Consider the following 15,104-nt stretch of genomic DNA (forward strand, 5'->3'; position numbering starts at 1 on the left):
CCACACTTGAAGAAGGATGCAGACAAGCTGGAGAGGGTTCAGAGGAGGGCAACGAAGCTGATCAGGGGACTGGAAACAAAGCCGTATGAGGAGAGACAGAAAGAACTGGGCATGTTGAGCCTTGAGAAGAGAAGACTGAGGGGAGATAGGATGGTGCTCTTCAAGTCCTTGAAAGGTTGTCACAGAGAGGAAGGCCAGGATCTCTTCTCGATCATGCCAGAGTGCAGGACACGGAAGAATGGGCTCAAGTTCCAGGAAGCCAGATTCCAGCTGAACATCAGGAGAAACTTCCTGACTGTTAGAGCAAGACGGCAATGGAACCCATGACCTGGGGAGGCGGTGGGCTCTCCCACACTGGAGGCGTTCAAGACGAGGCTGGACATCCACCTGTTAGGGATGCTCTGACTTGGATTCCTGCATGGAGCAGGGGGTTGGACTTGATGGTCTTGTAGGCCCCTTCCAACCCTACTATTCTGTGATTCTATACCTGGGGGTTCCTGTGACAGGGATGTCACCCAAGAACCCCTTCAGCTATCCTGCCTAAAAAAAGGCCGCAGGCCATCCTCTACTGAAGTCAGCTTCAAACCCTTTTTGTCTTGACAACTAGCGGCTGGCACCAAAAATCCCATTTCGGGGTAACAGTTGAAATAGCTGGCAAGCCCCCAAGGCAAACAAAGCCAAGTGGCACCGCAATGCACTCGATGGCCCATTTTCACTGCAGCCGCTGAGCAACAGGAGAAAGGCGAGAGCTGCTGGCATGCTTGCTTGGTGCGTGAGGAAATCCCTTCCCAACCTATGTCAGAGGGAGGGAGCGCAACCAGCTGGCAGGCAGGCTATGTTCAACTCTGGACCCCCGCCAGGGGTTTGCTTGGCTAGGCATCTGGCAGGGAGCTCCAGTTGGCTCCTCTCCAGGAGACCTTTTTCTCTTCTTCTGAACGCTCTCCAAGCCCAGCTGATTGGCTGCGGCTTTGGCAGGCAGATGCCTGGGAAAAAAGGAATGTAGGAATATAAACAAGATGGGGCTAACAGGAGACACAAGACGGGACTTGCCAAGCTACCACAGGGGCTGTCCTGACGGAGGGACCTTGGCAAAGGTAACAAGTGACTTCTTAACCCTGACTTTCAAAGCGCAGCACAACATTTCCAGGTGTGGAGGCGTTGTCTCAGGAGAAGGAGGTGGCAGGGCCCTTGACTGCCGTGTCCAGATTAGTTTTCTTGGTGACTGGAGACCCTGCATTTAAAACAACAGCCATGTAACACATGCGGCCTGTTGTTTGAGTGCCTTTCTAGACACTGGCTGAGATTCCAGTGGTGACGTCGAACGTTCACCAATGGTCTAAATGCTCGGGGGAATTTGTCAAGGGCAGGATGCCAGCAGGCTGAGCCAAAACCGCAACAGAAATGAAAGGGCCTTTTTTTTAGCGGGGTGGGGTGTGCGGTGGGATTGCACAGAGTTTAGGAACATGGAGGTTTGAGTTCTCCTAGTCAGAAGGAGGGGCAGAAGTGCTGAGGAAGAGAGCCCAGGAGATGGGGGCAAGAGCTCTGGGATGGGAACAGGGCAAATTTTCCATCCATCTTAGCAAGAACTCAAAAGGAATTAAGAAGTTCTTGTCTCTGGCTGGAATGTGCCCATCACGTTTTCCCCTCCAGTCTATTCAACATAGCTGCATAGTATTATTGGTGTGGGAGAAGTCCTTTGAATTTTTTAAGGGAAAACAGTATCTAAATATGGACTCCACAGGCTCAGTCTCTCTCCTTTGTATTTAAAGAGGGGAGTTCCCCACTAGCCACATGCATGCATGCATGCATGCATGCATGCACGCGCGCGCGCGCACACACACACACACACACACAGAGTTTAAGCACATGCATCCCTCACTATCTTGGCCTCTCCCTACCACTCCCTAAGTTATCTGTTCTCCCCCACCACCTAGACTGTAAGCTCCTGGAGGCAGGGACAGTGCCAGTCCTGAACTTTTACTTTTCCCAAAATTTAAAAAGAAAGAGGTGTGCAGCCACTCTTACACCAGAAGTTGGTTTGCTTTTTAAGAGCATGCAGGAGCAAGGGTGCTGTTCTGTGCCTCCTGGCAAGCCTAGAGTAGTCATTCATTCAGAGACGCAATGGTCAGATTCATCCAAGAATTCTGCTGCATCTGGAGTGATGCCAATGTGGGTACAGGCCAGGATGACCAACTGCTGCTTTTGTGTCCTCTCATCTTGCCAACTACCAACAGCCTTCAGAGAGACACAACAGGAAGACTCTCTGCACCGGGAGCAAAGCAGTGATCCAGATCACACCCAAAGCACAGACAGGGCAAAATTCCCTCCCAGAAGCAATCAACAAGCAACTCTTTCACTAGGGGTGATGTAGCTGCATCCTGCACTACAGAGCAGACATTAAATGCCATGCACTGGTGGCAGCACTGGGACACACACACACGCACACGCGCGCGCACACACACACGCGCACACAGTGTCCTGCATGGTCCCCTCCAACTCTGTGATTCTGTGACTCATCCAAAGGCATAGCAGGCAGCCTCTTCTGTGCCCAGGCACCACTGGGCTCCCAAGAACCCTTCGCTGAAATTAAAGCAATTCTTTCCCCACAAGTGTGCTCAGCTGGGGAATTACTGCAGCATTCTTTGCAAAGAGGGATGAGAGAATCTAAAACACACACAAGATTCCAAAATACAGATTCTGAAGGGAAGATAGATAGATAGATAGATAGATAGATAGATAGATAGATAGATAGATAGATAGGATGGGTAGGATGGATGGACAGGGAGAGGGGAGAGAACCCCGCAATCTGCTCCTGGAAACCCCTGAAAAATGCTCAAGTATTTTTTTGCTACCTTGTCATAGCAAAACCACCTCCTTGTCTCCATCTGGATTCCATCTGCTGCTATTTGGACAAAAAGGAGGCATGTGTGTGTGTGTGGGGGGGGGATCTCCCCATCAACCTTCCTCCCCCCCTCCAATTCCCAGTGTATTTACAACTAGTACATCAAAGGCCACTCTGCCTCTGGGGACCTGGCTTGCAAAGAGCCATTTCCTTCTATTAGCTTTAAGGCTTTTCTGATTCAATATCCAGTCTGGGCTGATCAAACAGGAGAGTGGGAAGGGAGATGGCTCGAAAGAAGGGGGGGAGTTTTGCCAGAAAGTAGGGTGGGAAGGTTTTTTTTAAAAAAAAGATTTCGGGATGGGGGAGGTCGGTGCTGTTAGATGAGTGTGTTCTCTTTCTTTGGGGTTGGGCTCCCCATTGGTGCCTTGCAGCAATTGTCAGAAGAAAAATAAATCTGGTTAAAAAATGCAGAGTTTCTTTTTAGACGCAGTAGTCAGTCTTGGTAACTCTAAGGGTCCCCCAGACAGCTACATATGGAGCAAATGGAAGCAAGCTTTTGGGTCACACATAACTCTTTCTCAGATGTTGATATTCAAAGCAAAACACACACACACACACAAACTCAAAGCATTATTTTTAAGCAATCCCTACAGAGGAATCAATGTTTGCTGGATGAAATAAGAGTGCTCCTCAAAAACAGGAAAAACAACAACAAAACAATAGAATTCGGCTTCAACAGGTTATCCATGTTGAGACAATTAACCTTAGAAAAGGTCCTGTGTAGCTCAAAGAACACTATGAAAGATGCACAAAGCTTAACCCCTCCTAAAAGAATTCAAACCCTCTCTAACACATACACACAAACACACACACTAACGTCTAAGGTTTTATTTGGGCTTGCTGTTTAAAAAACATTGAAAGCTGACTAAAAATGAAGAATTTTTCAGCAAGTAAAACTCTTCACTGGCAGAGAATCAGACAGCAAATACACACAGCTCTCTCTCAATACCCAACTTCCCCTCTTATCTTACACTCAAAGCAGGAGGAGCCCGCCCCACAGCCAGGCTGACCCAAATCCATATCTGACACCTCGTTCACTCTTTGAATGTAAAAAGTTTTAAGTTTTTCAGAACCAGCAGGGGACTGCTTTACAATATACACCTGGAGGATCTGAACATGAGACTCCAATCCAATCCACCACCACCACCCTGCAATAAAAAATAGTTTCATATCTATTTAAATCTCAGCACAGCTCGATGCCAGAACAAGCTTGTTCTAAATAGCCTGGGTTTTATTGCAGCATCCTGGAAGGGCCAGCTAATGCTGGTCAGTTTTGCCTGGGGAGAAATATTTCCAGACTAACAAGCTTCTTTGCGGACTTTGACACCATCAAATTTCAAATGGAAAAATTTGGAAACTTAAAAAAAAAAGAAAATTATTCTCTTCCCCAGAACAGGGCTGGGCGGACTTTTGGCTTGCAGGATCTACTTTGTTTTTTACTAGAACTCCAAGATCCACCAAGCAAAAGACTTATGCTGAGAATTAAAGAATTTGGAGCCCAAGAATTTATGTTTCAGGACCAGAACTGAATGGAACTCACAGTCCTTCAACACAAAAAACCCACTCCTGGTTACTCTAAACTTTCTTCATTTCAGTGGTATAATTTGGGGTGTGTGTGTCATTTTGTGGTTGCTGTTGCTAAACTACTGGGTGTCAGAAATCCTTGACAATTTACTACAAATCACACAGAAATCTGATCTTCTGCCACCCCTGCCCTAGAACATGCAAATAGCATTTCTAATATGTACAGAGTACCTTTACTCCCAGGGCTGGCATGGTCGGGCAGCCGCCGAGGGCCCGCACCCCAGCAGGGTCCCCTGACCCCCCTCCAGAGTTTCTCCTCCTCTTCACGCTTGCCAGCTGCTTGTGCGCCCGCCTCTCGCTCCGGCCCAGGCAACGGTGGTGGTGAGAAGGAAGAGCAGGGGGTGCCGTGGCCCGCTGGCTCTGCCTGCCAGGCAAGCAAGTGGGAGCAGTGATGAGGCAGAGCAGGAGGAGGAGCAAGAGCAGCTGGGGGCCATGGCAGTGAGAAGGGAGACTCACTGAGGGAGGGGGCCTTGCCCCAGGGCCCTCCAGAACCTGGAGCCGGCACTGATCGTAAAGTACAGGTAGGATTATCTGAAAGCAGGCAGTCTTTCAGATATCCTGGCCTCAAAGCTGCTTAGGGCTTCAAAGGTAAGAACCAGCACCTTGAATTGGACCCGGAAACAAACTGGCAGCCAGTGCAACTGCTGTAAGACTGGTGTAATATGGTCTGTATAATGTACACCAGACAACAGCCTGGCTGAAGCATTTTGCTCCAGCCGAAGTTTCCGAACACCCTTCAAAGGCAGTCCCATGCGGAGCGCATTGCAGTAATCTAATGCAGTAGACCATGCCTACCAGCATGGAGCCAGCACTGCCCTCTGTCACCCGCCCTGGGTGGGTGGGAAGAGAGGGGACATCCAATGACCCACTGACCTGGAGAGCGTGTCTCTTGGCTGTTGATCCGGATGCTCATGGGGAGACTCACTGAGGGAGGGGGAGACTCACTGAGGGAGGGGGCCTTGCCCCAGGGCCCTCCAGAACCTGGAGCCGGCACTTCATGCGCCCTTCAGATACAGGAAAACAGCATAGAATCATAGAATAGTAGGGTTCGAAGGGGCCTACAAGGCCAGTGAGTCCAACCCCCTGCTCAATGCAGGAATCCAGGTCAGAGCATCCCTGACAGATGGCTGCCCAGCCTCGTCTTGAAGGCCTCCAGTGTGGGAGAGCCCACCACCTCCCCAGGTAATTGGTTCCATTGTTGTATTGCTCTGACACTGACAGTCAGGAAGTTTGTCCTGATGTTCAGCTGGAACCTGGTTTCCTGTCACTTGAGCCCATTCTTCCGTGTCCTGCACTCTGGGATGATGGAGAAGAGATCCTGGCCTTCCTCTCTGGGACAGCCTTTCAAGTCCTTGAAGAGCGCCATCCTATCTCCCCTCAGTCTTCTCTTCTCAAGGCTAAACATGCCCAGTTCTTTCAGTCTCTCCTCATACGGCTTTGTTCCCAGTCCCCTGATCATCCTTGTTGCCCTCCTCTGAACCCTCTCCAGTTTGTCTGCATCCTTCTTAAAGTGTGGTGCCCAGAACTGGACACAGTACTCCAGATGAGGCCTAACCAGTGCTGAGTAGAGGGGAACTAGTACTTCCCAGGATTTGGAAGCTATGCTTCCATTAATGCAGCCCAAAAGAGCATCTGCCTTTTTTGCAGCCACATCACATTGCTGGCTCATAATCAGCTTGTGATGGACAACAATTCCAAGATCCTTCTTGCTTGTAGTGTTGTTGAGCCAAGCATCCCCCATCTTGTAACTGTGCATTTGGTTTCTTTTTCTGAGGTGCAGAACTTGGCATTTATCCCTATTAAATGTCGTTCTGTTGTTTTCTGCCCAGCGTTCCAGCCTATCAAGATCACTTTGAATTTTGTTTCTGTCTTCCAAAGTATTAGCTATCCCGCCCAATTTTGTGTCATCTGCAAATTTGTTCAGCATTCCCTGCACCTCCTCCTCCAAGTCATTAATAAAAATGTGGAAGAGCACTGGGCCCAGGACTGAGCCCTGCGGTACCCCGCTCGTGACCTCTCCCCAGTTTGAGAAGGTCCCATTGAGAAGCACTCTTTGAGTCCGATTCTGTAGCCAACTGTGGATCCACTGGATCGTTGTTTCATCTAGCCCACTTTGAGCTAGTTGGCCCATCAGGATATCATGGGGGCACTTTGTCAAAAGCTTTGCTGAAGTCAAGGTATATGATGTCCACAGCATTCCCACAGTCCACAAAGGAGGTGACTTGATCCAAAAATGAGATCAGATTCGTCTAGCAGGATTTGTTCTTGACAAAGCCATGTTGGCTTCGAGTAATCACGGCATTGTTTTCAAGGTGCTTCCAGATGGATTGCTTTATCATCTGCTCCAGAATTTTCCCAGGGATTGATGTCAGACTGACTGCTCTGTAGTTCCCAGGTTCCTCCTTTTTACCCTTTTGGAAGATAGGGACAACATTCGCCCTCCTCCAGTCATCTGGCACTTCCCCTGTCCTCCATGGTTGCTCAAAGAGAATAGACAGCGGTTCTGAGAGTTCTTCTGCCAGTTCCTTTCTTACTCTAGGATGCAGTTCATCTGGCCCTGGAGATTTGAACTCATTCAAAGTAATTCGATGTTCCTTGACCATATGCCTATCGATCTCAAGCTGCAATCCTGCCCCTTCAGCCTGTACTTCGCCTTTGCCAGGGGGGTCATAGACCCTCTTTTGGGAAAAGACTGAGCCAAAGTAGGCATTGAGCACCTCGGCCTTTTCTTTGTCATCTGTGATCACTTTGCCATCCTTATTTAATAGCTGAACCACCATTTCTTTCCTCTGTATTTTACTATGCACATAGCTGAAGAAAGCCTTTTTGTTGCTTTTAGCATCCCTCGCTCAGCTTGCTCTCAGCTTTAGCCTTCCTGACACCATCCCTGCAATTCTGTGCTAACTGCCTGTACTCTTCCTTTGTAGCTTGGCCTTCCTTCCAGTTCCTGCATGTGTCCTTTTTTGTTTTCAGGTCATCCCTAAGCTTTTTGTGAAGCCACATTGGCTTCTTCTGTTGTCTTCCACCTTTTCTTCTTGTTGGAATGGTTTGTAATTGTGCCTTGAGAATTTCTTTTTTTAAAAGCTCCCACCCATCTTGGACTCCTTTTCTCATTAGCGTCGCTTGCCATGGGACCTTCCTGATCATTGTTCTGAGTTTATTAAAATCAGCTTCCCTAAAATCCAGGGTATGCATTTGACTACTCGGCTTCTGCTTCCCTTAGAACCAAGAACTCAAGTATAACATGGTCGCTTTCCCCCAGAGTTCCTGTAACTGCTACTTTACCCACCAAGTCATCTCTGTTGGTTAGGATCACGTCAAGGATAGCTGATCCTCTACTTTCTTCCTCTACTTTCTGTAGGAAGAAGTTATCCGCCACACAAATCAGGAATTTCCTGGAGGGGCCATGTTTTGCAGAATTGTCTCCCAACAAATATCGGGGAAATTGAAGTCCCCATTGCTACTACATCATGCTTCCTTGAAACATTGGCTACTTGCTTTTCAAAAGTTTCATCCTCGTCTTCTCCTTGATTGGGTGGCTGGTAGTAGACACCGGCCACCATGTTCCTTTTATTCTTTGCTCCATTAATTTTGATCCAGATGCTCTCGATGGGGCTACCAAGCTCCTCCTCCTGTATTTCTGTGCAGACATATGTATTTTTCACATACAGTGCAACCCCACCTCCCTTTCTGTTCCTCCTGTTCTTTTTGAACATATACTAGCAATTAAGCTTGAAAATTTTTGGGATGGGTCCCAAAGATTACAACAGAATAGGGCCATACTGATAAAACATCTCCCATATCTGCACAGTAACACACAAGAGCCCTGCTGGATCAGACCGAAAGACAGTGTAGCCGAGCCTTACCCAATGTGGCGCTCTCCATGCCAGCTGGGGTTGATGGCAGTTGTAGTCAGGTTGGGCTAGTCCAACATCTTGCTTCCCAGGATGACCAGTTGGATGCCTTCCAGGAGCACAGAGACCATAGTCCTCCCTCATCATTCATCTACCTCCAGCACCTGGTACCCAAAGGCACGCTGCCTCTGAACATGGAGGATCTGTTGAGCCACCATAGCTAACAGCAACCCATCCTCCTCCAAGAACTCACCTGATCAGCTTTTAAAGCTGTCTCATCCAGTAGCTACCAGCACATCCTGTGCCAGCTGCATTCCGGAAGTTAATCCTGCATTCATGTGAGGAAGATTCCTTTTGCCTGCCTAGAACTGTTGCCCATCCATTTAACTGAGTGACCCCAAGTTCTAACATGATGGGGGGGGGGGGGTAAGGGAGGAAATTATCCAACAACATTCTTTTATCCCCTGCTTCATTTTATAAGCCTTGATCATGTCTCTCCACCCTCATTGTGTTTAGTTTTTGTAGGACTATTTCATTTTGTAGTGTTTTCCTCTGCCTGTCTGCTGTATTCCCTTCCCCTTCTTTTGGTTTTATTTTGTGATTTTATTAGAATGTATGTCTTTGTGGCAGGGATTTCCTGTTCTATGGCTTTATTTTGTACAGTGCCATGTGCACTGATGATGCTATATAAATAAAAGTAGTTGCCTTTTATTCCTTAACTAATCTTACATCTTCAAACCGAAACATCTGAAATTATTTGTATTTGTACAACAGCGTTTCCCCCAGGAAGGGAGCAGAAACATCTGATGTCTCACCTGTTAATATCTCCTAAAGCTGTAAACCAAGCTGCCAAACACACAAGTTATGCTTTAGAATTAAACTCAATGAAAAGGCAGACCACTGCAAGTTGGATGAATGGGCTTTGCTCACTTCCCAGGCTAGCTTCCCAACTTTTGCCAAGCTGGCCAAAAAAGCCAGGACTGCCAAAGACTTCCCTGCTCTATATCCATAGGATGACATCTACACAGCAAGCATAAAACGGTTTAAAACCCGGAATCTCACTTATACAGCATCCAGTGAAGAACCTCAATCAGAGCCATCCTGCAAAGGTGCTCTGTTCTCTGATGAAGGATGCTCAGCTTCCCAGGATTCCATGGCAGGGCATCCAGAACGGCTTAAAGGGCTTGAAGCATGGACAGCACAAACCAGTTCAACTGGCAGCACTACTGCCAGGGTGGCAGGTTTGTTGGGATTCTGCAGACAAGCTGCATAATGGAGTATACACAGACCATGGGATTCTAGTCCCAAACATTTCAGCTTTCATTTAAAAAACCCCAAATGGTGGAAACAAGTTTCTGTCCCTCATTGGTTGGAAAGATAATCTCAAAGCAATGTCTAGCAAAATCTTGGCCAGCAGAATTGCTGAACACAGTTTCGAGTGATCTGGGGAGTGGGGTGGGGGGTGGGGATCATAGCCCTGTAAAGCCTCCCCCTAACAATCTAACAATGACTAACAGGAGCAGCTTTAAAAATGCAAGTAATGTTTGCAGAATTACACAAGAGGAGCTATGCACATATTTTCGATTACCCTAGCACAGAATTGACTGTGCTGGCTGGGAATGATGGGAGCTGCAGTCCAACAAAGCTGGAGGGCACCAGGTTGAGGAAGGCTGGGTCAGCCCTGGATATAGCATACCCTCTTATTTAGCTGACAGGACTCAACATTAAAGGGACCATTTCCCTGCTCCTAGCACCAGCTTAACCTGGCAGGTGCATTCCCCAGATGGGATCTCCAGGGGGCCGAACGCTCCAGAAAACACCCATGGATGTCAACAAGGAAAGACGCTTCGCAGCGATTTACCTGCTTGAACTGCTCCTCGTACGTCCAGTCTCCATGGTCTAGGCCTCGGGGCTGCAGCTGCGACAGGCCTTGGTGGGCAATTCCAGAAGAGAGCTGCTCCTGGCCCCCCGGCAGCCTGGAGGGCTCCCCTCTGCACTGCTGGGGGGGCTGCTGTTTCCGAAGGAGTGGGGGCCCCGGACTCCACCTGGCCGCCTCTCCAGAGCTAAGTCCTTCCTCCGCCATTTCTTTGTCCTCTTCATAATCCTCCCCTTCCTCCTCGCCCATGTCTTCTTCGAAATCCTCACCCCATTTGCTCTTCCTGGGGAGGGGGTTACAAGGAGGAAAATGTGAACGCCTGAAGTCCACCCCGTCACGAAGACAGAAGAGCTGTTCTCCTTGCCACACACAGTGCTTGAATCACAGGGGAAAGTGGGAGGACCTTAATGAAATCCGCAAGCTCCATTTTGACTCTCCCTAAATTTAACCAAATCTTCCCCCTTTCCCCTGTAACCTACTAAAAACAGCTGGTGCTGAAGGTAACCCCTCCCCTGTAATTCAAGCATCATATCCCATCCCAACATCTCAGGCAACCCCCAACTCAAAAGTCCAGAACAGCATTTTTCGAGCTCCCCACCTGTCAAGAACACACAACTGATATCCTGCTTGACAGCTTCTCCTATTGGGACATCTGGTTGGCCACTGGCCAAAAAGAACGCTGGTCAAGATCACCCTTTGGTCTGATCCAGCAAGGCTCTTATGTTCTTGGCATCTTGCTTGCTAACCACCATCCCAAGTAGCGCAAAGGATCCTGGCACAGGCTGAGTTCATCCAGGACCTCCCTGGTTCTCTGTGTGAACCAAGCATGACCTCTCTAGAACGTCTCTAACTCTCCCCCATGGCTGTCCACCAGTAACAGCGGGCAAGGTGCCTTCCGGGGTGGGGCGGGGGGCGCTCACCTGCCACGATATGCCTTCTAAGGCGAGCTTTGAGGGGGCTAACGATGCCATGGGGTGTGTTTTGAACATCACATCCTTAGGGTACAGCAGGGGTAGGCAGAAGGTACATCTCCAGTCGTTTGGGACTTCCAGCTCCAAGAAGTCTCTGCCAACATGGCCAGTGGTCAGGAATGCTGGGAGATGGAGACCTCCTTTCTGCCTGCCCCGGGTTAAAGGGGCCTTTTGATGTGGTTTTTGCAGACAAAAATCGCTTCCATGGAAGTTGGGAAGTGTGGGCCTTAGCTCAGTGGTAGAACACAGACTTTGAACACAGAAGTTCTTGGATCTCAGGAGGGGTAGCTATCTACTTCTGAGCTTGGTGTACTGCTATTTCTCAAGAGATATTGAACACCTGTGATACTGTCCACTGATCAATTTAGCCCCGCCACATGCAAGAATTCTATAGCACTAGGTTGCATCCGGCACTAGCAACAGACTGCCAGCACAAACTCCCCTCTACTTCTGGTTTAAAATGGCAGCTGGCATTAAGAGCTGGGCAGCCCTGTATTCAAATCCTGCCACAGATGTAAATTAACCCCACACCTCCACAACACGGCAGTATTGCTGACCAACCTTAAGTCAAAAGCTGCTCCCGGGTACTTTAAGTTCCCGAACGATAACGGTACTCCTTAGCTCAGCCTTTCCCAATGTGGTGCCTTTCATAGAATCATAGAATAGTAGGGTTGGAAGGGGCCTACAAGGCCATCGAGTCCAACCCCCTGCTCAATGCAGGAGTCCCAGTCAGAGCATTCAGATGTGTTAGACTGCAAGTCCCATCTTTCCCAGGCAGCATGGCATCACGGAAGGCTGCCTTAGTTAAACCTAATCCCCAACACAAGGTAACTTACAACTAAATAGCAGGTAGGAAGGTATATATGGTATATCTAACTAATATATGGTAATAATATCAGTCACTATTATTTATTCATTTTAGAAAATTAGCAACTCTTTAGTTCCACAGGATAACCATGTCTGTTTGTGGCAAAAGACTCAATGCAGGGTCCTCTGGTACCTTAACACCCATCATGTCTACAGTGCAATCTTATGCATTTCTGTTCAGAAGTAAGCCCTGAGTTTAATGGGACTTACTCCTGCCTTATTATGGCAGACGTTTTCACGCATTAGGATGCATGAAGCATTATCCTCAGTTGACACATAAGATATTGGAGGGAAGGGGGAGAATTGTAAGCAGTGGGTCTCCTGAATACCCAACTAAACAAATATTCAGACCCCCGCCCCGCCCCATAAAAGTTTTGTTGCTTCAAACTACGGAAATTGGTTCTCTCACCCTGCCCCCCATCCCCCAACATGCACACACCCTTTTTAAATCACTTGGAAATTTTCAAAGTAGGATCAGGAACTTAATCAAAAGCTTGAGGCATTAAAAACTAGTCAGACTGGTTTTGCCTTAAGAGCTCTGGTTTTATTCTCCCCTAACCCCAGCAACATCAGGGAGGGGCACAGAAGCTGATGGACGACCAGACCAGCCTGGAGCAAAAAGCCAGTCAAAGCAGAAAAAGAACTTTTCCAAGTATTCTGCCTGCTCGTGGCTGCCGCCAACAATTCTTCCTTTCATACTATTTTCAAGCAAGAATTCTTGTTAATACACTATTTTATTAAGTCACCCCGTCCAACTTTTAAAAAACGGTACCTTTTTACTTTCTTTGCCCAGACTCATTCCAGAAATGGGAGAACCGAGGTAGTTTACCCTCAGGGGCACCTCTTTCTCCCATAGAAGTGAATGGTAGCTAATCACTCCTATGGAGAGAAAGTAAAGGGGTGCAACCAGAGATAGTTGCACTGAGGACAAAATGTTGGCTTTTTACTCAACAGTGGGTGTTTATTGATTCATTCATTCATTAATGTTTAGCCACACCCTTCATCGAAGGAGTTTGGGCTTGCACAGATGGTTATCTCTTCCCAAACAACTATGTTTATCTCATGACAACCCTGCAAGGTAGGTTAACCCAAGATTTATGTAAGCTTTAGGGCTAATTGGGCATTGGAGCCCAAGCACCTTAACCACTGCGCCATGTTAGGCAGGAGGCAGGGTGCCTCTAAAGGCAGAGACACATTGCCACCCCTCTCCCACAGTCTTGGCAACAAAGCAGCAATGGGCATTTTGCTAGCTCCTGCAAATACGTACATCTCCTCCTCTTCTTCTGAGCCTCCTTCCTGTAGGTAATCGACATCCTCTTCCTCCTCCTCTGCGCCTCCTCCTGGTTCCTCCTCTTCCGAGGAATGACTCTCCTCCGACACCACTGGGCTGCATGACTGGCTGAGGCCGGCAGCTGCTGCCCGCATGGCTGCCAGGGCCGCCATCTGTGCCCTGTGGATCCCTGCGCTCTCAGGCTGCCCCACCTCCGCAGAGGGGAGAGGATTCTGGCTGTGGCTGAGGGACAGTGCTGCAGCCCCAGAGGCTGGCAGGGTGGTGACCTGACTAGGTGCAGGAGGTGGCTGAAGGCTGCCCTGGGGCTGTTCCTGCTGCTGCTGCTGTCGGACTTCCATCTCTTGCTGCAGCTGGGTGCGCTGCTGGCGCTGCAAGTTCTCCATCACTGCCTGCAGCTTCATGGCCCTGCCTGCAGGGGGCAGCACCTGGGCAGGGGCCGGTGGGGCACTGGGGGCAGAGCAATGCTCCGCAGGGGAGGGGCCTATGTGTTGCACGGGAGGCGGAGGGGTGGAGGGGCAGCAGTTGGTCAGGGTCAACACCGTGAGAGATGTCTACAGGGGGCCCTCTGCCCCAGTGGTCTGGGGGTGGGGGCAACTATCTTGGGAGGGGGTTACAGCAACTTTGAGGAACACAACGTCTCACGTGTCCGTCTGTGGCAGCCCAGTGCTCTACAATCACAGCAGGACAAGACAATGATAACAGGCAACCCCTTTCACAGTGGCAGGGGAAAAGAGAGCAATCCTTTTTGGCCCAAAGGCAAAGATTTACAAAAAGAAAGAAAAAATGCGTTTCACACACGCATACACAGTATTGCTTTAAAGATTAGCCATGATCGTGCAGCGCAAGGTCCCATGTTCTATGCAGCAAGCTGTGCCACTTTGCGCCACCCGGAATTGAAGCCACGGCCCAATCCTGTGCTTCTGCCAAGTGTCCTTCCATCCAAGGGAAGGGGCAACCTGCATACTGTGGGTTGTCCTCCTCCTCTTCTTCATCTAGGTGTCAATGAAAACCCTGTCCCCCCCACAAAAAAACACATATTAGTACAATAAGGACTAGGAACTTGAATTTTTGTTTCCCCATTTCTAAGGATCTGTACAAAGCCCAGATAACTTGTTTAGTGGAGAAAGACGGCAAGTAATCAGGAAAAGGTATGTAAAGAGCAGATGGCAGAGGAGTTACTCAGAGCAGGGAGAAACCATCAGGACTAGGAGCTTGAAGCTGGATCATCTTGGTGACTGGGGTGTGGGAGAGGGGAAGGCTTATACCCAGAGCAAACATTATTCATTCTAAATGGGCAAGACATCACAAACATATTCAGCATCAACAAAACAAAAAGAGGAAGAAGTAATTTTTAAAAGGGAAGACATTTTTTATTTCATACTCTGGAAGGAGGAGTTGAGGGGGAACTGGGACTTTCAGCTTTTACCACAAAGCAAAGAACAATATCTGTCTATAGATATAGACATAGATATAGACAGACAGACAGAGGACATATTCACACAAACAAGAGTCAGTGACAAGGCACTCTTTTACTGGTCCAGCTGGTGAGACAGCTTTCCAAATTAAGTTACCAGATCTCAAGATTTCTTACAAGCCTATCTAGTCATGCATGGCTATATTATATGTTTGAAGAACATTGCCTGCCAATTTAAGAGGTGGCCCAGGGGCAGGAAAAAGTAAAAATAAGAAGAACCAAACTTCCTTCTAATTTACTTTTTGGTCACCTGGATATGATCATAATCTACCACAGGCAACCAAA

The 15,104-nt window shown here is 48.4% G+C and overlaps 1 protein-coding gene across 1 annotated transcript in view; it reads right to left on the reverse strand.

Annotated features, from left to right (window-relative positions):
* Positions 1–13,746, reverse strand: part of LOC146334041 (AT-rich interactive domain-containing protein 3A-like) — a 71,610-nt gene extending 57,864 nt beyond the window's left edge. Inside the window, exons 1-2 of the mRNA XM_084825195.1 lie at positions 13,322–13,746; positions 10,202–10,499 (exon numbers count right to left, since the gene is read on the reverse strand). Of these exons, the coding sequence (XP_084681321.1) occupies positions 10,202–10,499; positions 13,322–13,746 (723 nt within the window). The remainder of the gene's footprint in view (positions 1–10,201; positions 10,500–13,321) is intronic.
* Between the last annotated feature and the right edge of the window lie 1,358 nt (positions 13,747–15,104).

The sequence above is a fragment of the Heloderma suspectum genome, chromosome W, assembly GCF_057233095.1.
Source record: "Heloderma suspectum isolate Gila_16-S chromosome W, 16-S_ref, whole genome shotgun sequence".
Taxonomy (NCBI): Eukaryota; Metazoa; Chordata; class Lepidosauria; order Squamata; family Helodermatidae; genus Heloderma; species Heloderma suspectum.